The sequence below is a fragment of the Trichinella spiralis genome (genome assembly GCF_000181795.1).
Source record: "Trichinella spiralis strain ISS 195 chromosome Unknown Scfld4, whole genome shotgun sequence".
NCBI lineage: Eukaryota > Metazoa > Nematoda > Enoplea > Trichinellida > Trichinellidae > Trichinella > Trichinella spiralis.
In genome coordinates, this window is record NW_003526943.1 from 6232553 (window position 1) to 6257033 (window position 24481).

A 24481-nucleotide genomic window follows, 5' to 3' on the forward strand; every position below is an offset into this window, starting at 1 on the left:
TGATAAACAGGAAACGTATAAGCATTTTTATTTCCTCAACTATTGTTTGGCTGATAGTCAATGCAATGAATTTTAATGAATATCCCCCCCCTCTGTCCCTCTCTCTCGCTTGCTGACTATTGACCAGGAAAAATTGTTCAACTTATTCATAACTATTTATTTATCAACAATAACACAAACAATCATTGTTGACGATGATAATTAATTTTCTTATGCTTTATTTGAGTATTAAAGCATTTTTCAATTTGATCTTGAACAGTTTCACGGCTCTCTTTTAGCGGAAGATAGAGGAAAAAAAATGTGCGCGATCATTTTGCCACTCTTCATCCTAGTTACATTTTTCTATTCAACAATGGGTAAGACGATTATTATTATTAATTATTTATATTTCATATAATAATAATTAATATACATTTCAGAAAGTTCAAAAGCTTTATATCCTGGCGATTTGTTATTTTGGAGTTTATCGACCGAGTTTAACAACAGCAACTCTACAGATGAAAGCTTCTTGGATGCGGTCATCGCCAGCGGCGATGCTGAGAATGTCGTTTTCCACGTTTCAATAATTCAAAACAATTCCACAGTAATTCACGTTTCCCCAAAACAGGGCGTGACCAGTGATGCAATTTTCAATTACTGCGAACAGCATTTGAATAATGGACATCAACTCCAACTGACCACAATGACCATAACGGGACAGAACGCCACGACCAAAATGGCCGCCTTGGAATGGGCAGTGTCGAAAATTGGTCTCCCGTATAATGATATTTTTGACGAAAATTGCACCAATTCCAAAGGTCAAGAAGCTTATTACTGTTGCCAATTTGTACGCAAAGCTTATGAAAATGTGCTCGGCTATTCAATTTTTGAAATACAACCGTTGAATTTCAACGAGACCACCGGCAAGATTAATCCATATTGGGTAAATTATTTCAAGCAGAGAGACATGCCCGTTCCAGTTGATCAATGCGGATCACATCCTGCACGATTGATCACCTCACCAAATTTACAAGAAATCTTTTCCATGTATATCAACGACACCAGTTCTGTGGATCAGTTTTTACAAAAGCTCGCTGATGCACTCGAAGCAACAAACGGAACCGCCGCCAATTTACGCTTCTCTTTAACAAAATCTTTAATTCTATTTTGCCTGCTTTATTTCACATTCAGACATCTCTTTTGAACATATCATCATTCATATAAACAATACGAATTAACTTAATTTTTCTGTAATCATTAGCTCAGTGAACAGTTAACCTTTTGTTTCGCACACGCTATATTATTGTTCTTCATAGAATCACGATGTGTAATATCTAATATATAAAACCCCTCCATACATACATACATACGCACAATTTTCAATAAAAGTAAAATTTACCTTGTTAAACGTGCTTCCGTATGCTTTATCACCTAAACCAAAAACCGCAAAACGTAAATTGCTTAAAACGGATTTTTCAACACGAAAATCCGAAACACATTCTTCCAACCATTTGAAAAACCAGCGGCATTTTTCTGGACACTGCCCGTCAACGTAAGTGCTAACGATAAAAATGCATACAGCTTGCTGAAATAAACAAAAGCATTCATTTGCTTTTTGTGTTTTGATCACAACGTCTTGTATATTACTTCATTTTCCAAATGTCCTTCTGGATTGTAATGTTGCAAATCAAACACTGCTGTGGAAAATGTCGATTTCAGACGCGAATGCAAACTGTAAGCCAACTTCTGCGCATTACCAGATTGGGATGCGAAAAATATTTTCACTTCTTCACGGTGCTTATCTTTTTCTTTTTTCTACACAATATAGCTTTTGTTTTGTTCATTTTGGCTTTCATTGCACAATTATCATTTTATTTCATTTAAACAATTTGAAAATTTTCTAAACTACTTTACACTTCTTCACATTTATGCTAGGAAACTTAATTATCAAAAGATTCATGATATCACTTCATAATATCAATTTATTTAAAATAAAAAGCTCTACCAGAGCAGCAATTCAAAAATAAAATTTCCCTTCCCAAACTATGGTGATGTTAATGATTTATATACACTGAAATGCAAGAAAAACAAAGTAGAGAAGGAAACTATTATTGAATTTATAGAATAGCTCATGACAGAACTTAATTACTTAATATATAAAACAGCAAGAAAAATGAAATATAGCCGACATTCGTGAACTGCATTGGCTCTAATTAAATAGATGAAAGAAATATTAATAAAAATCAATAAATTAATGCATTTTGCAACTCTAAGCAACGAAATTACCTTCATTAAGATGTACAAAAGCATAACTATTAAAGCAGTGCTAATGCCAACTATAATTAGCACTGATTCACACAAATTAAAAGTTATGACATCCGGCGGGCAAAACACATGCAGTGTTCTTTCATACATGCTGTAATAAGCCTTCCACATGTTCTAAGTATTGTCCAGTTTAACGTGGCAAGCTAAAAAATCACTGCATAGAACTATAATTTTAAAAACGAAAACATTAATACATAAAAAACTTTACGCGTTTTCATAGTAGCTACAGTAACTTTAAAATTTGGTAAAGAAAATTAAAAGGCTGTAATTGAAAAAAAAATATTCTTTATTCTTATTAATAAAACTAAATTTTTACTGTAGAAAAAATATATTTCAAAAGTTATGCATCTTTTGAACAAATCATTCTTCTCCAACTTATCAACTAACAACTTTTGATGTTTTAAATATAAATTGGCAAAAATTCCATTTTTCAATAACATACTTTAAATATATTTTTTACATATAAATTTTGAGATCTGAAAATATTTAAAATTTTCAAGAACTATTACCACCTCCATCAAAAATTTAGAAAACTTACAGTGAATAATAAATTTGAAAATATTGTATTATAATCTTAAAAATGCTTTTTGCCTTCACTGTGTTTTACATTTTAAAAGATAACATTTTACATGGTTAAATATAAGGACTTTGCACTTGACAATACGGTATAATGATTTAAGAAATGCAGGACATTTTAATTGATTACATTTTAAAATGTATGAATCAGGCGTCTGAAGTTCATATTTACATTATATAAGAAAATATTTAAATTTTAGAAAATAAAAGCAGTCAAAATTATGAAATGTGATATGTGGTTGTAAAATTTGAAAATATTTTCTTGGAAAAATAGAGATTTTAATAAAATTACTATGACAATTAACAGTCTTCTTAAATGTCGACTGTTTCGACGGCACAAAAAATGACACATCTTATTGTCTAAATTAGAATATGTCTGTATATTATCTGTTCGTACCTTAGTACTATTTATGAAAAACTTTGTACTAACTGCTCTTATTACTTAACCAGATCATGCATAATTATTTTTTTGTTACTATAAGCGCCATGCTTTTCATCAGTAAATTTTTCACGAACAACAGGGATACATGAAATGCATGTACGCAAACGAAATATACAATCCGCTTCCTACACGTAATTGACCAAATTTATATTGCAATTTTGAATGCCATCTTATGTTGAAATACATTAAAAAATGCACAATATATAATCTGATAAATATTTTGAACACTGCTTAGTTGATAATATTAAAAATTTGAAATATTTACATATGGGTCGTTAAATAGGCCATCATTGTGACCTAGATAAAATAAGTGAAGTTTCAAAAGTGATCAAAAATTATAAATTTGCATGTAATGATTAAAAGTAAATAACGAGGAGTATTTATTGGATGAAAATGTGAAAAAAATGCCTCAGTTATAGATAGTGTTCTTTAAAATCAAGGCTACAGTATCCCATTTGTTGTTCTGCATAGTAAACAGGTATGTACCTGTAAATCGTTTTATATTATCCATTATAAGTGAGTTTTAGCCGCGCCGACATAAAATGTGAGTGATTTATTTTCCACTTCAATGTGAAAGGAATCGTTTTTAAGTGAAAATTTATCATAAAAGTTGTTATTCATCCGTTATTTTTTTATAGAGATTCTATCTAGAAATGGTACGAGAAGCTGGCAAGCCTCGAGGTAAAACTACGCCGTATGGGTTTTTCGTGAAAATGTGCTATGAAGAGCACAAGAAAAAATACCCCAACGAGAATGTTCAAGTTACGGAAGTTTCCAAGAAATGTTCCGCGAAATGGAAGGTTGCCAGTTTTGTATTGTTTTGTAGGTGTTTGATGTTGTTTAAACGAGAATATTCGTTTAAGACGATGACTCAGGAAGAGAAGCATCGATTCTATGAACTGGCAGCAAAAGATCGTGTTCGCTACGATGCTGAATTGGAAGCGTACGGTGGCGATGGTTTGCGTAAGCGAAAGCGCAGCAAGAAAGACCCGAACGCGCCAAAGAGAGCACTGTGGGTGGTTTAAGTCTTTCTAGGAATATGTTAATTTCATCAAGTTGTTCTAGGTCTGCATTTTTTTTCTTTTCCAACTCCAAACGCGCCGAAATACAGCAGGCTCATCCAGATTGGAAAGTGGGTCAGGTGGCGCAAGAATTAGGAAGAATGTGGAAAGCAATTGACGAAGATGAAAAGCGTAAATTTGAAGATATGGCGGCAAAAGATCGTACTCGCTATGAGGAGGTAATGTTGCTCGGTTTTTTTGCAGTTTTTGTTGTTATTTATCAAATTGATGAAGGATATGAAAAACTACAAGTCTGGTGGAAAAAGTGATGTTGGCAAACGTGCTCGTGGGGCAACTTCATCTTCCGCCACAGTTGAGGAGGATCCTGACGAAGATGAAGATGACGACGATGAAGACGAAGATTAAAAATAATTAAGCAAACTTATTTAGAACTTAATAATTTTATATGTTAACTTTATATTTTCATTTTATATAGCTTAGTTGTTATTCGGCATGCATAATGTTGGATGTAATTCACTACACTGTATTATGTTTGTTTTCGACTTCAATAAATTTACAATATGCATTGCTTCATCATCATATGTAGCATTTCAACGTATGCTGCTCGAAGTAAATATTTGAATAAATAAATATATATACATATATGTAAAAGTGTGTTGTAAAATAGTTTTATTTGGACAGAAAAAAAAAGATAGAAATATTATAATTGCAAACGATCTGATTTTTCGCGAACAGTAATTGCAATTCGCGTTCCAACTATATGGCCTGGAAGTATGGCATGCTTTAATTTGTGTCGCATGGGGCCACTAATACAGATCAGCGAACGCTTCAACAAAGGCACATGAATGAGAGAATTGTTTTCTTCTTCCAAAAACGACATCACCGCATCGGAACAAAGACTGCAAGTCACTATACGTTCCCCCCACGCCCACTGGTCGTCGGTGTGAAATTCAATCCACGATCCACGCTCCGAGCAGTACTCGAGATTGGTAACTTGAACGGCGACGAAATCTTGCAGAAATTTCAACTGTTTCATACGGTCAAATAGAAAACTAAAATATTCAGGCAAAGTATTATCCCGCTGGTTGTTGGGGGTGTGGTATTTGATTTTTCGTTTTTTGAAATTAACTTTCGGTCCGTAGTCTTGCTTTCTGCGACCCGACTGGGATACTTGCCATGCGCTTTGTGAAATGCTCTTCAACAAGCTGGCCTCTTCGTCTTCGGTCAGAAAATTCTCCACCACCTTCACCGTTTCACAAGCGAAACTGTCGAAATTGCCCTGAACTAAATCGTGGAAGTTGTTGTACAATTCTAGCAGCTGTTCCACTGAATGCATCTCACTGGTCAGCGAATGTCCACTGGAATCACATTTTCGACAATAAACGAAAATGCGATATTTTTTCCAATCCAAGCACCGTTCACGTTGTAGATTTTTTACTCGGTCTGAATTTTCGCACAGACGACAAAATCGAATGCCCTTGCAACCGCAAATTTTTCCACCAACAGAAGATTCTTCTGCCATCTTTTTTTCACTGTAAACAAGAACGTCATTCAACGCACCCTACTACTACTAGGTAATTTGTCGTAAAACGTTTCGAGCAATTTGAACTTTTCTTCCTTTTTATCGACCATCAACTTTACCAAATTAGTATTCCTTAGTCTATTCTTCTGTTGATCATTATGAAATCGGGCCATTACTTTGTCCAACGATAATCGGTCGAATTTAAAATGCAAATTATTAAATTGTATAACAAACATTTAAATAACAATAATAATAATAATAATAATAACAATAATAATAATACTTAATAATTTTATTAAATACTATCTGAAGACAAGAAAAACTTTTCGCTACTTCATTGGATAAATTAGGAAAAATTACTGTAACATACTTACCGTATGCTATTGTAAGAATAAGAATTTGAAATTATGACAAAAAGAATATAAAAAACAAACGAAATTATCTTGGTAGCTACAGCATTTTTATTCAAAATAAATTAATTTTAAATATTTTCATCGATTTATTTTGAATAAATTGAGCAGTTTATATGTCAACATTTAAATAAAACTTGACAATTACCGTGACGTAAAATCGGTCATTTTCATCAATTTGTATCACTAAATTGCGAGGATGAATGGATTTTTTTTTTGTAAAATTATCATTTAAAGTATTATTTTAGATAATCATGTCTTATATTGGAGTGAATCCTCTACTCAAGCGAACATATTTGGAACGGTTGGCAGACCTTGATTTTACATGGTTTACTAATAATATCGTTTATCCTGAAATCTCTGCTGATGTCGGTGAATTGCCGCAACGTGATATGCCTCTCGAAGCACTTACAGCAAGAACTACAGATCGAAATTCTAGTTTGGAAGGCGTTTTAGATGTTGAAATTAGAAGTTAAAGTGTCATTTGAAATCGTTGAAATGAATTTGAAAAATTGAAATTGTACCTGGACAGTAGTTTGTTTTGTCTCTTATTTTTCTGATGAAATAAAAAAGTGCTTAACTGCATTCTTTTCATATTTTTCAATTGAATATTCAATGATTATGAATTAAAATTTAAAAATTTACTGTATTAGCAAGCTAAATGTGAAGCAATTTGTAAAATTTAATTCGGGTTTGTTCTCAATGTTTTTCAAATTTTCAATACGAGCAGTGTAAATTTAAATGCAATATCAACGCATTAAGATATTTGTACCCTTGATGAATTGATACCCTTTCTACCTGATCAAGCTTATCATATTTACTCATCAAACTAATTATGATTATATTTTGAAAGAAATTCCACGTGTTCTTTTAAAGTGCGATGATAATTTCGAGCAGCATTGTATTTTCCTGATATTATATACACTTTATCTGTTACTGTTATTATTTATTTTAAATGCAAACTTTATCATTTTAATGATTCTGAATGAAGCTAAATTGTTTGATTATAATGCACGATGTTTGATTTGTAAATTGAATATTTGCATCGTTTAAAAGTTATGAATTTTCATCGCTATAAAAAGTTTTACCAAGCATTTGATTTTCCAAATAAACAGTATAAATGTCTTCAATTTGAATACATAATAACTCTGATGTGCAAAAAATGCGCCTTTAATTTGTCTTTTGAATTTTTAATAAATGAAGTTTTAATTATAAGTTATTCGATTTAATTACGAACATACGGTAGACATGACGCGATCGAAAGCAGCAAGCTTTACTGACCAGCTCGAATTAGTCAAACAGAACGTAAATTATATAAATATTTTATTCAAATATAGCTGCAAATACGTCATGCTTCTTTCACGCAAAAGTCCACATATTCTAATACTGTAACAACAACGGTCTTGTATATACTAAATTTACAGTATTTACAATTTTACTAAATGTGCGTTGTTTTTAACTTTTATTCTTGTATAGTTCAAAGTTTTGACTGCAACTATAAAAATGCACATTGTGCAATTATAGATGTCATGTGATCAGTAAATAAATCATCCTTTTTTGCATGTTACATTTCTATTTTTAGATATATCCGTATTAATTATCGTTAAATTTTCATGGCTTTGGGAAATTTGACTTTTCTATTTGGCATCGGTGGTGCCACTTGTTCTGGAAAGACGACTGTCAGTAAAATTGTTGCGCGTGAATTGGAACTTTTGTCATACAACGTCGATGTGGTCCATCAAGATTCATATTACAAGACTGAATTGGATGATGTTTATTTGGCTGATGTGAATTTTTGGAATTTCGATTCAGTCGATGCAGTGGATTTTCCAAAGCTGCTTCAGCGTGTTCAATTGTTGTGTGCTGAAAATTGTTGTCGGTCGAAAGTTTCGATTATCATTGTCGAAGGGAGCATGATTTACCATTTTCCACCACTGCATGATATGTTCAAGGAGAAATTTTTCTTCACCATTGACAAGAACAGCAGCAAGTTGAGAAGAAGAAGAAGACAGTACGAAATTGCGGATGTTGAATGCTATTTTGAAAAGTACGTTTGGCCGTCATATTTAAATTCACTGAAGTTGGCTGAAGACAATGCAGACAGTTTTTTATTTGTGAATGGAAAAGATGAGTTGAATGAAAATATTTCATATGTGCTGAGGGAAATTATGAAGCACGTTGATGATAATAATAAGTGATCGGGAATATTATTGTTCAACATCCAACCCACTTTGTGAACGCCACTACTCACTCACTCAATTATTGAAGAATTTGAACAATAATATATTAATTTGCATTCATTGCGCGTATGTTGATTTTGTTAGTGTACTACATATATATATATATTTATTTCTTGGGGCATTTTTCAAATCGTTTACAATCGAATGAATGAATGCAACAAAACAGATGATGGAAATTCAATGCGATGAAAATGAACAACTTTACGAATCTCATCAGTCATACAGAAACTACGCTCTGGTACTATATACTGTTGCCAGTCGGGATCGCCAGTCGTGTCGAAACTACCAAAATGTATCATTGAAAACGGTATATTAACAATTTTTTTTCTAATCAATTAATAATATTTCAAAAGTTATTTGGTTTTCTTTTCGGTTTTGTCGAGAAAATTTGTTGATAAAGCAGCAACTGATTTTATTTTCTTCAATATTTGGAATGGAAATTTTCACTTGCTTACACCTTTGTATGTAAGTAGAAAACAGAAGTAAGTTTTCAAGAAAATTATTATCATATTTATACAAGAAAATTACTACTCTACGACGATATCAACTCATCAACAATTTCGGTAAAAAAAAACTGTCGGCATACAATTTCAACTCTAAAACCAACAAATATGCTTTTCGATTTTAAAATTCGGTAAATAATGTTTCAAAAAAAAAGATCAGCTTTATTGTAATAATAATAATAATAACAATAGTCCATACAACAAGCACAAGTACAGAGATGAAAAAAGAAAGAAACAATCATATGACACAGTCAATTTTATTTATCAAAATTCATGTCCACTACAAATAATATCAAGCATGCATCGAATAAACTGGATACTGTGATTAAAAAAAATATCTGATTAAACTCTTTAAAATTCCCCAAATAATATATATAAATAATCATTCTGAGGCAAAATGAAGAATTTACAAAAAAGAAAAACCGAAAAAAGAAAAACTTTATTTTCATTCACTGACGCTGAAAGCGTGAGAAACGAGTAAACAAAGAAAAAAAATTAGCATTGATCAACCTTTTCAGCAGCAATAGCAGCAGCGCTTGTCCTGCCGACCACCTCTTCGGATGAACCCTTAATAGCGGTCAAAATAGACTTGACCAAATTTTCGCAAGGCAGTGTTGGCTTTATCGTCGTTGAGCGTGCAGATTGCAAACTTTTACTCTGCTCTTCCAATTTTACCACCACTTCTTTCATCAGTTTCACTTCACCTTTCTCCGTCTCTGTCCCTGTTGTACCAATAACTGTTTTCTTCTCTTCCAAAAAGGTAAGCGCAGTGTTCTTAAAAACAAACAAAAAAAACAACCGGATATAATGCTTCTTTAGTTAGTGCTTTAGTTTCACAAATTTACATTTACCGAAAAGGAAGATGATGCCGATTCTATTCCAGCATCTTGATAACACAACGGATGATAGACCTATAATAATAGAGAATTGGGGAAAAAAATTTTTTTTTCCAAAAAGACTAATACTTTAATAATTCTGTGTTCAACTGACAAAAAAAAGAGACAAACCTTTCCGTCTACAAGCATCGCGTTGCGCAATTTCCAAACTTCCTCATCCCCATCCCAGAATTGTTCAAAAGTCTCATTGCAAACTTGACAAATCTGTGAAAGAAGAAAAAAAAACGAATATTATATTACATTATAATATTATTGAGCAACTTTTCCACTTGCATAGTTTTTACCTGTTCCTCATCTGTAGCGGGAATTACTGAATTGGTTTTAGCAACAAAACCTCGCGATCGACCACTTTTCTCATCCCTATTCGCTTCAAATACTGAACTGCGAACTAAAAAAACAACACCAATAATTAATTTATTTATTATAATTATATGAAAAACATATACACACAAAAAAACTACCTTTCTTCGATATATCTTCTCCAAATTCTTCGTAATTGATCCAATCCTAATTACAGAATCATTTGTGAAGCGGACGACAACATGGAAGAAGAAAATTACAAAACATACTTCAGATGCAAGATACCACGGCCTGGATGAAGCAGTAATGCCGGCCTTTTCTCTGCGATTCATCTTAAAATGCCAGTCCAAATGTTTGGAATACTTTTGACTATCGCCAACTGCAAAACGCATTCCGCATGTACTGCATTGTATTTTGTTTTGATACAGTGCATCGATCAAACTCTGATAGCGTCTAGCAAAATAACAACAAGGGGAAGAGATAGGTTATATTGTGAATATTGAGAAAAGAAAAAGGCAAAGAAAATAACATTACACCCACATTTTTAAGTATTTCATGTTGAAAGTTTTCAACTCAGTGGTCGGCTCTTTGCGTCGTTCGACAGTCTCATCGTCTGGAAACCAAGTTGTTACTGGCATTGGCATTGCAGCTGCCGCCGATGCTACTGTTGACGGTTTAACAGAATGCGGATTGTCGGGTAAAAGTCCCACCTGTTTTATCCTGTTCAATAATGCCCTAATTGCGTCGGGAGTCATCTGCGATGGGGCAGTGGCACCGGCGGCACCACCACCACCGCCAACATTGACGGAAACACTGCTATTACTGCTAGTATTACTAATGGCGCCGGTATTGACGTGTGCTACTACTGCTGGCGGAGGCTTTGGTATCTCAATGTTTGCAGCAACAGGCTCGCAACGATTGTTGTTTTGCAATCGTTTGCCAATATTCAAGGACGCCCTGACATCCTGGCGCATCATACCACGTCTGCCCATGTGACCCGAGTGCAAAAAACGCAACAATTCGTAAGAAGGTTCGGTGTCGATTTTCACTTCCGGCGGTGGGCCACCGAGTAGAATGGAATGTTTCACTCCATTCACTTTGATGAAAATCGGCGGTCCACCGAAAATCCCCCGCAACGGCACGTTGCCGAAATACAATTCCCGTGCCGGCGCACCGAATCGTATCACAACTGGCTGACCGTCCAGTGTAATAACGCGCGACTCGCCGAAAGCCAAATTGTACGCAATGCCGTCGACGATCACTTCCTTCGCGCATCCCGTAAAGCTAATTCGATGAGGAAGACCGTTCCTCTCGATTACTGCTACCTCGTCAACGTAGCGCACCTCGTAGCCGTGCCCGTCGACGAATATACGATCATTCGACGGCCCGCCTGTTTTACTTTCACTAAGGTCGATTTCTATCGACATCGGAGGCGCCTTGCACTCCTGTTCCGGCAATGCTAACAAACTGACCCCTGAAGTTGAAGCTGGCGCTTGAATTGGAGTCACTAACCTACCAGCACTGCCCAACGTTTTACTATTAACTGAAACTTCCGGATTCCACACATCGCCAACAATCATCGATCTAACAGAATTCATTGGCGCGTCAGGAGGCCGAACACGGCCAATTACATCAGTGAGATCACGAATCAAATCGTCATATTCTCGCTGATTCAAGATTCCATCGGCAAGTTGCTTTTGGGCTCTTTGGAAAATTATCGCTCGGTTCTCTAAAGCGCTGTTTACTGGCGTCGTCATTGGCGTCACCAACGGACCAGGGGAACGGGATCGATACTCCATTCCATCCATGGGATTCACGCTGACCGAAACCGCTGAAGTCGCAGGTCGTAGTGGAACTGGTGGAAATTTCAAACCATCAACACCGAGTCCGCGTTCTTGATCACTCTCATTGCCAAACAGTGAACTAAAAAAAAATAAAAACTGTTATAAATATATATTTGAAAAATACAAAACAAACTGATGCTGACCTGTTGGAAAGAGGTGCTTTCGGCTCTTCCAAATCGACGGGAACAGGCGGCGGTTTGTAGGGGCGTTCTTTCTTTGCAACAGGCATCGGCAACGACGTGTCTTCGTTGTGCAATCGAGATTTTTTCGAATCGCCATGCAAACGCCCTGATTCTCGAACATCGCTGCTACTCAACATCGCTGATGATGAACCACCCTTCTTCACACTCTGAAATTTCCATTTATCTTTTTTCACTTAAAAAATCAAAATTCAAAAAAAAACCAAAATATCACCGATGATACCGCCGGTCTGGATGAGGAAGAGGAAGAGGTATGTGATTTATCCATACGTAACGACCTATCACTGTCGTACCTGCGACGAACAGGCGGAGACCTACGGCGACGTCCAACTGGAGACAAGAGCGGTGAACGGGATCGTTCGTCACGTGAAAATCTTCTACCACGACCATCCCGATCAATCTGCCCTGTAAAATCAGCTTTCACGTTAGTCAAATACATATTACTTTAACTAAATGGTAGAAAAAATCCAATTGTTCCATTGCCCATACTTGACCGATGACTATGCCTAGAACGTTTTTCAACACTTGATCGAGGAGAATAGTCTGGGGAACGAGTATGACGACGTCGATCCCTTCTTTCACTGCTACGTCTTGAGCTACTAAAGTTTTTCGTATCATGTAAAGATTTCTTCGAGTATTCAGTGTTTCTAGTCGACAACTGGTTAGGCAACTTTTCGTCATTTGACTGTTTGTTCACTGTCTGACTTTGAACTTTTGACGGTGGCTCATCATCCATCTCTACTATATCAACCACCACTATGGGATCGTCAGAACTTTCACCTGCTTCTTCTTCATCAACAGAAATAAACGTCTGATCTGGTGATTCAGATGGTAACTGAGAATGAGGTGAAAGCGAATCATGTTCATCACAAACTACATATGAAGAAATCGACTGAAAGCTTTCAACGCTACAACAGTCTGACTCAACAAAATTCTCGTTCTCCTTCGATGACAAAAATGGTGCCGACGTTTTGGATGTCGAACGCAACATCGGATTGTCCTTTAATGATACTCTTTCTTTACTGCTTAATTTCTCCTTATTTTCTACGTCTCTGACAGATAAGTCAACCTGAAAAGAAATACACAGTTAAGCGACATAATTATAATATAAAAAAAACAAATATATTAAAATTAAACAGTATAATCACTGACAGTATATACATACCGGTTTCTTATTAATTCTCAAAGGCCCCCCAACAGAAGCTATCATATTTTCACGTGTTTTTTGCAATTCTTCTTTCAATCGCACTAACTCTTCACAGCGCACTTTCTCAGCAGTAATTTGTCCCTCCGAAGAAACAACCATTCCTTCTGATATTTCTTGCTGCTCAGAAACTTTCTGACCTTTCTAAAAATACAATGTGGCACTTTCAATTGTCACAATTTGCCAATAATAATATTAATAATCTAATAACATTAAAATTGTTGAGATATATTCAAAAATTTGTCATCTGAATTGAGATAAAATGTTTGAAATAGTAAAACGACACCCGCCCACAGCGAAATTTTGTAAAACAAAAAACTACAGTATGACGTAAAATAAAATCAAGTACAAATATCACAATACCTTATTAATATTTACTTCCTCCTACAAACAAATAACACATATTTAATTTCATTTATTCACTTAAAATAACCAATCAACAAATTTAAATTACAAGATCAATTTTCCAATGCCAAGAGACATTACCAATATAATCTTAAAGTCATCTCTAATAATATCACCTGCCAAATCTACACTTATTCTCAAAAAATTTATAAAGAAATAAATACTTTAAATCATTTGAATTTACAAACAAAACTTAATTTTTAATTATGAATTATTCAATCTACACAAAGAAACGAACAAAAAACAATTATAACGAGCAACGTTTCATTATGGCATCAAAACAGAAAAAATAATTCTTTTAAAACAAGCATGCCAAAATTACAAATATCATATTAACTATCAAAAATAATTTTATTGAATGCGGCTACCCAATTTTTGCGTTTCCGACTGTGACCAATATTATTATACTATACTGTCAGTGAATAAAAGTACTTCGATTAGATTCCATCTAAACAAACACATTTATATACGTATGCACATATTTACTGTTTTACAGTAACCGTTTGTTTTTCCATTGAAAAACGTTGTTACGTCAAAACTGCCGAATGAGAATAAACTTCCTTACAAATATCAGTACTGCTGTTAATTAAACAACCAATAATGCTACATAATGACTATTACTAATTAAGTCCAAAACATTCTTATTAAATATTTGAAAACTTTCAATTAATAATTTTAAAGTTCTTTTATAATAAGACCAAGCAGTGCGACAACAGTTAATGCACTAGGCACAAACCTTGTATAATAAATCATATAAACAATGTATTTTATTCACGAGAAATTTTTTTTGATATGAATAAGTTTTACAATTAACACTGAAATAAAAAAGTCGCATCTTCAATAAAATTTCTTAACATCATCAACTTATGGAAAGCGGCATGACAATAAAAAATGAATGCCTAATTCAGTTATTTCGCAAAATGCAAAGAATAACATTTTTTATTTGTAATTAAAAAAATTAAAATATACCTGATCTATAAACTTTGGATTAACGTGAACGTGCTTTGTGGATGATGATGAACTAGATGAATTTACAACATTGGCAGCTGATGCTTTCAGCTGATTAGGATTCTGTAATGGCCAAGCAGGATCGATTTCGTGTACTTTTATATCTATGCCGTATAGCTTGGATGCAGGAAAAATATTCGGCCACGTTGTTCGTAAACGATACAACGCTTGACGCGTTTTCTCATCAACCTAAACATTCCAAAAAATGATGAGGATCTTTCTCTTCTTAAATCAAATTACCTGATCAAATACATGAACAAAAATGTTTATTAAATTTTTTGAAAATAACTCTTTGTATTGAGTGTCTGGACAATTCTTCACAATTGAGTCAATTAAATACAAAACCGGGAGCTTTTGATTAGTAGTAACCTGGAACACATATTAATTTAGAACAAATTCTTGCGCCACTTTGCACTGCTTTGGCAAAAATGCTGCGTAGTTTTGCAAGCCCTACTGCATCCGTTTCTCAAACGTGTTTTGCGTCAGTTTTTAATAGGCGCAAAGAGAAACAAAATCAAAAAATTACAATTTTCTTTTATAATGAAGTACATTCGTAAAAACAAAACAGAGCAATACGCGCAACAAAACAGTACAATGCATAAGAAAATCTTCAACCTTTTGAATATGCGATTCAACAAGTTGCACAATTTTTGGAGCAAAGCGCTGGCTTTCTTCAGCTAACATCGTTAACATGTTGATGTGTGGCTTGCTGTTGCATTCCAATTCTTGGAGGGAAGTATAGTAGTCCGAAATGACGTCCTCTTCCGTCGTCATTGCACACAAAACAAAAAGAATTAATTATTGCAGCTATAAAAAAACAATTTTATAATTTATAAATTAAATGTTCATGTACTAACCAAAATTAATAAAATAATTCACTCACCACCGACAAATTCACACCAACAAACCTAACAACCGACCGACTTCAACAAAAATGACGCAACTCATACATACACAATATGATCATGAAAATCTTTTACCTTTTCTTGAGGTATACTGTAATATGTTACATATTTTTGTTATGAAAGATTTTCAATTTATTAGTGAGTTTCAAATATTATCTTAATAATAAAATAATATAGAATTGTCTAATCATAAATTTTTTATTTTTATTTGTTTATCAAGCTGTTTTTTATGAAAAATAAAATAAAAATTAGCACTCAAACACAGCATTTACAGACACTGGTCAATCACAGAATTTACATCTTCGTGAGATTAGCATTAAAAATACATTAAATAAAAATATATTATATTATAAAATTAAATAAGTTCAAGTTTTTCAAATTTTGACATTTTTTTCACAACACCAAAAAACGGTACAGTAAAAGAAGATTATTCAAGTACTTATATCTATATAATTGTGAATGTTCTTATGTTGTCATCATTCAAACAATGCAGTTCATTGAATGAAATCTTTAAAATTTTCAATTTTCTGTAAAATTTGTTTGCATCAAATGTAGTTCAAATCTGTTGATTAGCATTTAAATGATTCCTAAATTTGTTTCCAATAGCATCTTACTATAAACGTATGTTTATAAATTGCTATAAAAGTATGCTGTGCAGAAAATCTGAAAAGCAAAGTAAAAGAAACAAAGCTAAAAAAATTAAAATACGAAATCCTTAAAGATTTACATTGTAATGTAAAGATTGTGCTTTAAATGAGAACAGAATTTTGAATATCAAACAACCCAAATATGTCACAGAATTTCATTTAAAAGATTTCATATATATTTAATAAGCTCAAGAAGTAAAAACATGATTGCATAAATGAATCATTGGCTTGGAGGAGATGCACACATTTTTCTTGCATTTTACAATGTTCTAAAAGTAAAAAAATAAATTCATTTTAAATAATAGTTGAATTATAAATTAAGGCTTTTTCAAAAGATAGATTATTAGTTTCACATGCTCATAAGCTATTACAATTCACGGTTGTGAAAGATTTCTGCTAAATAAATATTAAATATCTAGGTTTTAAAAAATTGGTTAATTGCTAAAAATCAAATTTCAATAATATCCTTTAAAAATCAAAGGTAGAAACAGATAATGCTTTGCATATTAACAAATAATTTATTTCTGTCTATAATTGCATCAGTTAAAAGATAGGCGAACATTTAACATTTCGTTCAAAATAAAAGAAATCAATTATCCACTCATTATTAAATACTTCTGAAAAATAATGATGACGTAAGTAAAGAAAGTCTACAGTGAAAAAATGAATATTGATGCTTAAGTACATTTACTTTTTCTTCTGTAAAATTTAGAGATCTACAGTACATTTGCTATTTCATACTTTTCCTTGTGTCCATGTCTGTCCTTACACTATGCGTCTGGAAGTGAGGAGGCAAGTTATTAAACCATCAAATCAGTTAATGAATTCTATCAGTCAAGATTTTGCCAGTAAGATATATCTTACATTCTGAGATAGTTTTTAATTTCTCAACTTTGCTAGGTCTCAGTGAACTGGCACATCGTGAGTATCAAGCTGCAAATTATGAAGATGCAGAACGTCATTGTATGCATTTGCTTCGCCAAGAGCCTTCGAATATAAGCGTTTTATTACTCTTGTCTTCAATTCACTTCCAGTGTAAACGTTTAGAAAAGTAATGATTTTTTTTATATTGCATGTCTTTGTTATTTTATATAATCGTTCTTTTTATTGTTTATATATATATTATTTTAGCTTATTAAGATAGTTTTTGATATTTTTCATCTTTTATGACATTCCTTCGAGCATATTTTAAGCCGATAAAAGCCTAGAAGCTTTCCGGAAGTTTTTAGGGAGGATTGTACTTTAAAATAATATTAGAGATGGACATCTAAAAATGTTATTTCTATTCAAATTTTTTATCAGGTATTTCTCAGATTTTTAGCTTGTCTTGTAACTAATTCTAATTTTCAAATAACAGAATGTTTATTTTTTTTATATTTAAAAACTTTTAGTTTTGACATTAATGCATGCAGGACATTGACACAATGATGTTTAATGTTTTCTGTAAAAGAAATTGATGTCATTCACGTAAATGACCTTGTAAATTTATCTGTTGCTTGAATTTTTTACTTTGAATAATTTGATCTTTACTGTTATATTTTTTCTTTATGTTTCCCGGTTATAAAATTACTGTGTAATCTGTAATCTTCAGTGCATTTTTCATTTTGCGAACATAAAAATGTTAAACGTTTTTATTTAAAAAATGAAAGATAATAATGAACTCTTTATTTTTTTATCAGCGGTTGTATTCCTAAATCTTTGTTTTGTATTATGGATTATTTAGCGCATTTTTTGTTGTGAAATTCCTGATGATGTGTTGAGAAACATTAAGTACGTTAAATTCTTAGCTTAACAGTTTTATTTTTGTTTTTTTATCTTAATTTCGGCGACATTTTGCGACTGCATGGTCATGTGATTTAGTCTATTTCATTCATTTATTCATGAAACGTTTCTCTTACTTTTAAGTCGCTTCTAAATAATTTATTTGTTTTGGACAGATGAGTTCAAAAATTGCTTTATTATAAAAAGATAGTATTTTGAAACAGGACATCAATGATTTTTCTATCATAAATGGCTTTTCAATTGTTTTGTTACTTCTTGCAGAATGCTTATGCGGGAGGTTAAAATATTGATAACATTTTGGTGAATGATGATAAAGTAATGTTGAACGAAATGGTGAGGTAAAAAATAAATTTATTTATCCTACAGTAATATTACAGAATGTTTTTTAAGTATGTTAAGGTGTTAATTGCGATTTTTTAGCTTGTTAATTCATTTGTCACAGTAAATGTCTCTAATTATGTTTATTATTCAACAGTTAGCATTAAGTTTTCTGTTGATTATTTTATGTTAATTATTATAAGCTGTCGTATATATTCTTAACTTGAAGAGTTAACTTCATTACTCAGTTCTGTGATCACGGTGAACGATACTAGTGTGATTCTTTGACATTCGACGTTTTGTTACATTATTAAGTGAAGACGATACGTTTGCACTTCTTGCATTTAATTTTGTGAATATATTTAGTTTTTCTGAAAATTTTGAATTTACATGATGATGTATATTGTTATTGCTTTTGCTGAATTTGAGAACATAGATGTTTAATTTGAATATATATATATATATATATATTTTAGATCGGCCCAGTTTTGCTCTATGGCAATTAAAGCGAATCCAGTATGTGCAGAAGCATACAGTAATCTTGGCAATGTATTCAAGGAACGTAACCAACTCCCTGAGGCGTTAGAAAATTACCGACATGCTATTCGTTTAAAACCTGATTTTATTGACGGGTATATTAATCTAGCAGCCGCTCTTGTAACTGCGGGTCACCTTGAACAAGCTGTTCAAGCTTATGCTACCGCTTTGCACTATAATGCTGTAAAGATTTACGAATAATTTTTTAAATAGTATTTATACGAATCTCTGGTTTTAGGATTTGTACTGTATTCGAAGCGATTTGGGAAATCTGTTAAAAGCTATGGGAAGACTGGAAGAAGCAAAAGTAGGCAATTGCATAGCATTTTTATCAGTGATATGCGTTTAACTTTTTTTAAAATAAAGTTGTTTTGAATATTTAGTAGTGATGTTCATATTTGATTAGTTGTTTTACTTTTTAGCTTACCGAACTGTCTTCAGCAGAATTAGTTTTAATGTATTAATTATACTAAGAATTAGTATAATTCAAGCAAATTATGTAATTTATTCTTATTAATGATGCTACATTTATTAAAATTTTATTCCATCATATTTTATCTGTTCATGTATTATTTATTTTTTACATTCAAGGATAAGTTAATTTACTTAGTAAAAACTTTATTATAAGTTAATTATATATTTCATAATTGAAAAGCATTTTATTCAAGGCTTGTTATTTGAAAGCAATAGATACACAGCCCACTTTTGCTGTAGCATGGAGCAATTTGGGTTGTGTATTTAGCGCACAAGGGGAAATTTGGCTAGCCATTCATCATTTTGAAAAAGCTGTTCAATTGGATCCGAATTTTTTGGATGCGTATATAAATTTAGGGAATGTTTTAAAAGAAGCAAGAATTTTTGATAGGTAAGTTATTTATTTTTGTGTTAAATGCTGTTGTTGATTGAAATGAAGTTTCTTTCTTATGTATAATTACATGTTGAACGTTAATTATTTAATTTGCATTGAATGTGAATTGCCTCCGCAGGCTTAGTTTAAATGACAAAACTTTTATTTCAAGAAGAAATTATTTCAACTGTAAATAAGCTAAATAAATTTTAAAAAAAGTTTTGTGTTTAATTATTGTTTTGGATGTTTCTGTAAATTTAGCAACATTTCAAAACATGATGTTCATGTTTCAAATTTGTCCTCTTACTCCTCAAAATTGAGATATGCTTTAGAAGCAATGTTTATAATATTAAAATGAAGAACATGGAATATAAAATTGACAACATTTATTGTGAAATTTGAAAAGCATTCATTTTTAGAATAATAAAATGAATTTATACTTGAAAAACGTAGTGAAAATTATTATGTTATTTTTTCAGGGCAGTTTCAGCTTATCTCAGAGCTTTGTCTTTGTCTCCTAATCACGCCGTTGTTCATGGTAATTTAGCTTGTGTGTATTATGAACAAGGGTAATGTGAATCAATTGTTCATTTACCTTAAACTTTTGGTGCTATTGTTGAATTTATGATTTTCATTTTAGTTTAATCGATTTAGCAATCGATACATATAAAAGAGCTATAGAGCTTCAACCACATTTTCCCGATGCCTATTGTAATTTAGCGAATGCATTAAAAGAAAAAGGATTTGTAGCAGAAGCCGAAGAATGTTACAATACAGCACTGAATCTTTGCCCTCAACACGCCGACTCATTAAATAATTTAGCTAACATTAAACGTGAGCAAGGTTTTATCGAAGAAGCAACACGATTGTATATAAAAGCACTTGAAGTGAGCAATTTTTATTTTATTTTTGTTTTGCATAGTTGTCTTTTACATTTTATGTATAGATATTTCCCGAGTTTGCTGCCGCTCACTCAAATTTAGCCAGCATATTGCAACAGCAAGGTCGTTTAACTGAAGCCATATTGCATTATAAAGAAGCAATCCGTATTGCGCCAACTTTTGCCGATGCCTATTCAAATATGGGAAACACACTGAAAGAGATGAATGACATAACCGGCGCAATGCAATGCTACAGTAGAGCTATTCAAATAAATCCAGCTTTTGCCGACGCGCATAGTAATTTGGCGTCAATTCATAAAGTAATAAATTTTAGTGAATCTTTATTTGACACTGAATTGAAGTTTTTCCATTTCAGGATTCGGGAAATGTTCCAGATGCTATACAAGCATACAGAACTGCACTGAAGTTGAAACCTGACTTCCCCGACGCTTTTTGTAATTTAGCTCATTGTTTACAGGTAAAATTTTTAATATTTTACTGATTTTTGTATCTTTTTTGTCAGATTCATATTTTAACATTAGGTGATTTGTGATTGGACTGATTATGAGGCTCGAACGACGAAAATAGTTGCAATTGTGGATGAGCAGTTGCGTCGAAATCGCCTTCCTTCAGTGCATCCCCATCATTCAATGCTTTACCCTCTTACGCACGAACAGCGTAAAGGTATTGCAACGCGTCACGCGCAACTGTGCATAGAAAAAATTAGCGTTTTGCACAAATCCTCCTATGTTCATCCAACTGCACTTGCTTCTGGTGAACGCCTACGTATTGGATATGTTTCGTCTGATTTTGGCAACCATCCAACAAGCCACTTGATGCAAAGTATTCCAGGGATGCACAACAGGAAAAAAGTGGAAATTTTTTGTTACGCTCTTAGTCCGGACGACAATACGAATTTCAGGCAGAAAGTTTCTTCTCAAGCTGAACATTTTGTGGATTTGTCTCAAGTATGATAGTGCAAGTTATTTGTACTTGGAAAACTGTTTAATTTGTTTTTTTCAAAATTTTAGATCTCTGACACTGGCAAAGCTGCCGATCGAATTGCAATGGATAAAATTCATATTTTAGTAAATATGAATGGTTATACAAAGGGAGCACGAAATGAAATATTTGCTCTTCGTTGTGCGCCAATTCAAGTATGTTTCAAGTTATTTTTATTTTGTGTCATTATCAAAAATAAATCTGTGTGCAAATTTTTTATATTGAATTTTTAAGGTTATGTGGCTCGGCTATCCGGGAACTAGTGGCGCATCGTTTATGGATTACATTATAACAGATCGTGTCACATCGCCATTGCATTTAGCTCATGCTTATACAGAAAAATTAGCTTACATGCCGCATACGTTTTTCATCGGCGATCACATGCAGATGTTTCCACACCTCAGTGAGCGAGCAATATTGAAAGGAAAAGACAAACCGTTGGATCCGCGGAAAGATAATGTTACCGTAGTGAATGCCACAAATTTGGAGCCCATAATGTCCAAAGCGGATGTCAAAGTATGTTTAAGTTATTTTGATTTTTTTTGAATTTTTGCAGTAGTTTATAATTTTGGTCATTTTTTCAAGGCGTTTGTTCGTCAGGCGGAAGTTATTCACGGTCCAGAAAAGGAAGTCAAGGTGACTGAAGTTGTTGTACCTGTCTTAGAAATTTCTACCACTGCTCCAGTTGAAACGATGTTTTACACTGGCCAAGTGCAAACTTCCGTAGAAGGGGTTCCTGTTCAGAATGGTGTAACTGCCTTGACTCAGGTATGAACTTTTCTCTTCGAATAGCTGATGCATATTTTTTTTGGTTTTTTACGTTATACTTATTTGTTATTTATTTAGACCCATATTAAAGCTGCAACTGGAGAAGAAGTTCCTCAGAGTATATTAATCACTAGCAGGCATCAGTACGGCCTTCCGGAAGATGCTATAGTGTATTGTAATTTTAATCAAATGTATAAAATTGATCCAATGACATTGAAAATGTGGTGTGAGGTTTGTTTTTGCATTGTTTTTTGTACAATGCTGTGAAAGCAGTTTCATTGATTTTCATCTTAGATTTTACAAAGAGTCCCCAATTCTGTTCTTTGGCTGCTGAGGTTTCCTTCTCACGCGGAGCCAAATGTATTAAAATTTTGTGAAAGCCAAGGCGTGAACACTAAAAGAATTAAGTTTAATAATGTTGCCGCGAAAGAAGAGCACGTTCGCCGTGGTCAGCTTGCTGATTTGTGTTTAGATACGCCTCTTTGCAATGGTCACACTACAGGAATGGATATGCTTTGGGCAGGCACTCCGATGGTTACACTACCATGTAATTTTTACAACAGATAGAAGCATGTTGTTTTTTCAAAAAAATATATACATAATATTTTAGTGGAAACGTTCGCTTCACGAGTAGCTTCCAGTCAGTTGACTGCTTTGGGATGTCCAGAATTGATTGCGAAGACTAGGGAAGACTATGTGAATATAGCAGTTCGTTTAGGAACAGATGTTGATTAGTAAGATTTTTTGCTTTGCTTTGGTAATTTTGTAGAACAACGATTAAATAATAATCATGATAATAATTTTAGTTTGCGGAAAATACGGGCAAAAGTGTGGAAGGCTCGTAAAACTACGACGCTGTTTGATGTAAAGCAATATTGCTCTGACATGGAAGATTTGTTTATGAAGATGTGGAGGCGTTATGAATCGAAACTTCCACCGGACCACATCACTTCTTAAAGCTATTGTATTATTAAGCCGCTCGGTTATTTTATCCTGTTTATTTTTTTCTTCCTTCTTCAATGATTATACCCAAGCTATCCGTCCTGCTGGTCCCACGATATTGTTGTCTTTTGTTTTCTTCCGAATATCCTCAAGTTTTAATTATTATGAGTATTATTATTATCTAAATATTCTGGTGCAAAGGATTTGTCAGTTTAGAGGCATTTTGGAGTTGGTATTTCCTCTGATAGCCATCAAAACTGAGGCAATCACTGTTAGTCGAAGCAGCGGACAGTCACATGATCACAGTAAAAAATTTTTGAATTGTCTTCATTTTATTAGATTTTTTCCTTGTTTTTTTGAAACGCTCATTTCTGTTTTTCAATTTATTTATTTAAAGCAACTGTTTTTTTTCTACTGTTGTTGCGAATCAGATTCCCCGGCGCTTTTATTATAAATGCTTTTTGCATAGTAGTGTTGTGACTGTTCATGGCTTGCAGAATGTTTCTTAAGTTTGTTCACAGTAAGCTATTATTACTATTATTTATTATCAGTCATTTTTATTTTTATAATTATTATGTTTCGGAAAAGTATTAATTTTTTTGTAAATTATACATAGTGTCTCATAATTTTAAACGGGATTTAATAGAGCTGCTGAAGTTAGTCGCTGACTTCAGGTGCTTTACGTTGCGAGATTACGTTTTTAATAAAATATTCTCCAGCTCTGTAAGAAGAACGAACCAAAGGACCACTGGCTACGTACAAAAAGCCCAACCGTTTTCCCACATTTTTCCAGTGTTCAAATATTTCCGGTCTTATGTACTCTTTGACCAGAAGATGTCGTCTAGTGGGCTGCATGTACTGGCCGATGGTCAAGCAGTCGACTTGATGCGTGCGAAGATCTTCCATCGTCCGAAGAATCTCATCTTCAGTTTCGCCCAATCCGACCATCAGAGAAGATTTGGTGACCAAATTTTTG

General features: G+C 33.2%; 8 protein-coding genes across 8 annotated transcripts; 5 read left to right on the top strand and 3 right to left on the bottom strand.

Annotated features, from left to right (window-relative positions):
- Window positions 1-1031: 1031 nt before the first annotated feature.
- Window positions 1032-2289, bottom strand: Tsp_01542 (tRNA wybutosine-synthesizing protein 1-like protein). The gene is made up of 4 exons (XM_003377296.1): window positions 2266-2289; window positions 1627-1794; window positions 1379-1564; window positions 1032-1121 (listed from the first exon to the last, which is right to left on the bottom strand). The coding sequence occupies exons 1-4, from the start codon at window positions 2287-2289 to the stop codon at window positions 1032-1034; spliced, it is 468 nt and encodes a 155-aa protein (XP_003377344.1).
- A 1123-nt stretch (window positions 2290-3412) lies between these two features.
- Tsp_01541 (high mobility group protein 1.2) lies at window positions 3413-4749 on the top strand. Its single transcript, XM_003377297.1, has 6 exons — window positions 3413-3453; window positions 3770-3800; window positions 3961-4122; window positions 4186-4334; window positions 4388-4562; window positions 4618-4749. Exons 1-6 carry the CDS (start codon window positions 3413-3415, stop codon window positions 4747-4749), a joined length of 690 nt encoding a protein of 229 aa, XP_003377345.1.
- Window positions 4750-5044: 295 nt separating this feature from the next.
- Window positions 5045-5866, bottom strand: Tsp_01540 (alkylated DNA repair protein AlkB protein). The gene has a single exon (XM_003377298.1). The coding sequence runs from the start codon at window positions 5864-5866 to the stop codon at window positions 5045-5047; it is 822 nt and encodes a 273-aa protein (XP_003377346.1).
- Window positions 5867-6530: 664 nt separating this feature from the next.
- Window positions 6531-6752, top strand: Tsp_01539 (prolyl aminopeptidase). The gene has a single exon (XM_003377299.1). The coding sequence runs from the start codon at window positions 6531-6533 to the stop codon at window positions 6750-6752; it is 222 nt and encodes a 73-aa protein (XP_003377347.1).
- Window positions 6753-7889: 1137 nt separating this feature from the next.
- Window positions 7890-8474, top strand: Tsp_01538 (conserved hypothetical protein). The gene has a single exon (XM_003377300.1). It carries the CDS (start codon window positions 7890-7892, stop codon window positions 8472-8474), a length of 585 nt encoding a protein of 194 aa, XP_003377348.1.
- Window positions 8475-9514: 1040 nt separating this feature from the next.
- Window positions 9515-15650, bottom strand: Tsp_01537 (conserved hypothetical protein). The gene is made up of 12 exons (XM_003377301.1): window positions 15492-15650; window positions 15117-15245; window positions 14904-15065; window positions 13425-13607; window positions 12749-13328; window positions 12564-12664; window positions 12203-12408; window positions 10756-12033; window positions 10377-10617; window positions 10027-10119; window positions 9871-9930; window positions 9515-9793 (listed from the first exon to the last, which is right to left on the bottom strand). Exons 1-12 carry the CDS (start codon window positions 15648-15650, stop codon window positions 9515-9517), a joined length of 3471 nt encoding a protein of 1156 aa, XP_003377349.1.
- A 160-nt stretch (window positions 15651-15810) lies between these two features.
- Window positions 15811-17825, top strand: Tsp_01536 (UDP-N-acetylglucosamine--peptide N-acetylglucosaminyltransferasesubunit). The gene is made up of 5 exons (XM_003377302.1): window positions 15811-15867; window positions 17141-17276; window positions 17329-17429; window positions 17560-17571; window positions 17820-17825. Exons 1-5 carry the CDS (start codon window positions 15811-15813, stop codon window positions 17823-17825), a joined length of 312 nt encoding a protein of 103 aa, XP_003377350.1.
- A 150-nt stretch (window positions 17826-17975) lies between these two features.
- Window positions 17976-24332, top strand: Tsp_01535 (putative tetratricopeptide repeat-containing domain protein). Its single transcript, XM_003377303.1, has 22 exons — window positions 17976-17985; window positions 18472-18487; window positions 19005-19248; window positions 19304-19372; window positions 19488-19514; window positions 19734-19930; window positions 20392-20481; window positions 20553-20799; window positions 20859-21113; window positions 21170-21271; window positions 21336-21761; window positions 21825-21950; window positions 22030-22311; window positions 22381-22563; window positions 22642-22794; window positions 22858-23110; window positions 23174-23289; window positions 23370-23404; window positions 23470-23545; window positions 23717-23810; window positions 24122-24201; window positions 24225-24332. Exons 1-22 carry the CDS (start codon window positions 17976-17978, stop codon window positions 24330-24332), a joined length of 3189 nt encoding a protein of 1062 aa, XP_003377351.1.
- Window positions 24333-24481: the final 149 nt, after the last annotated feature.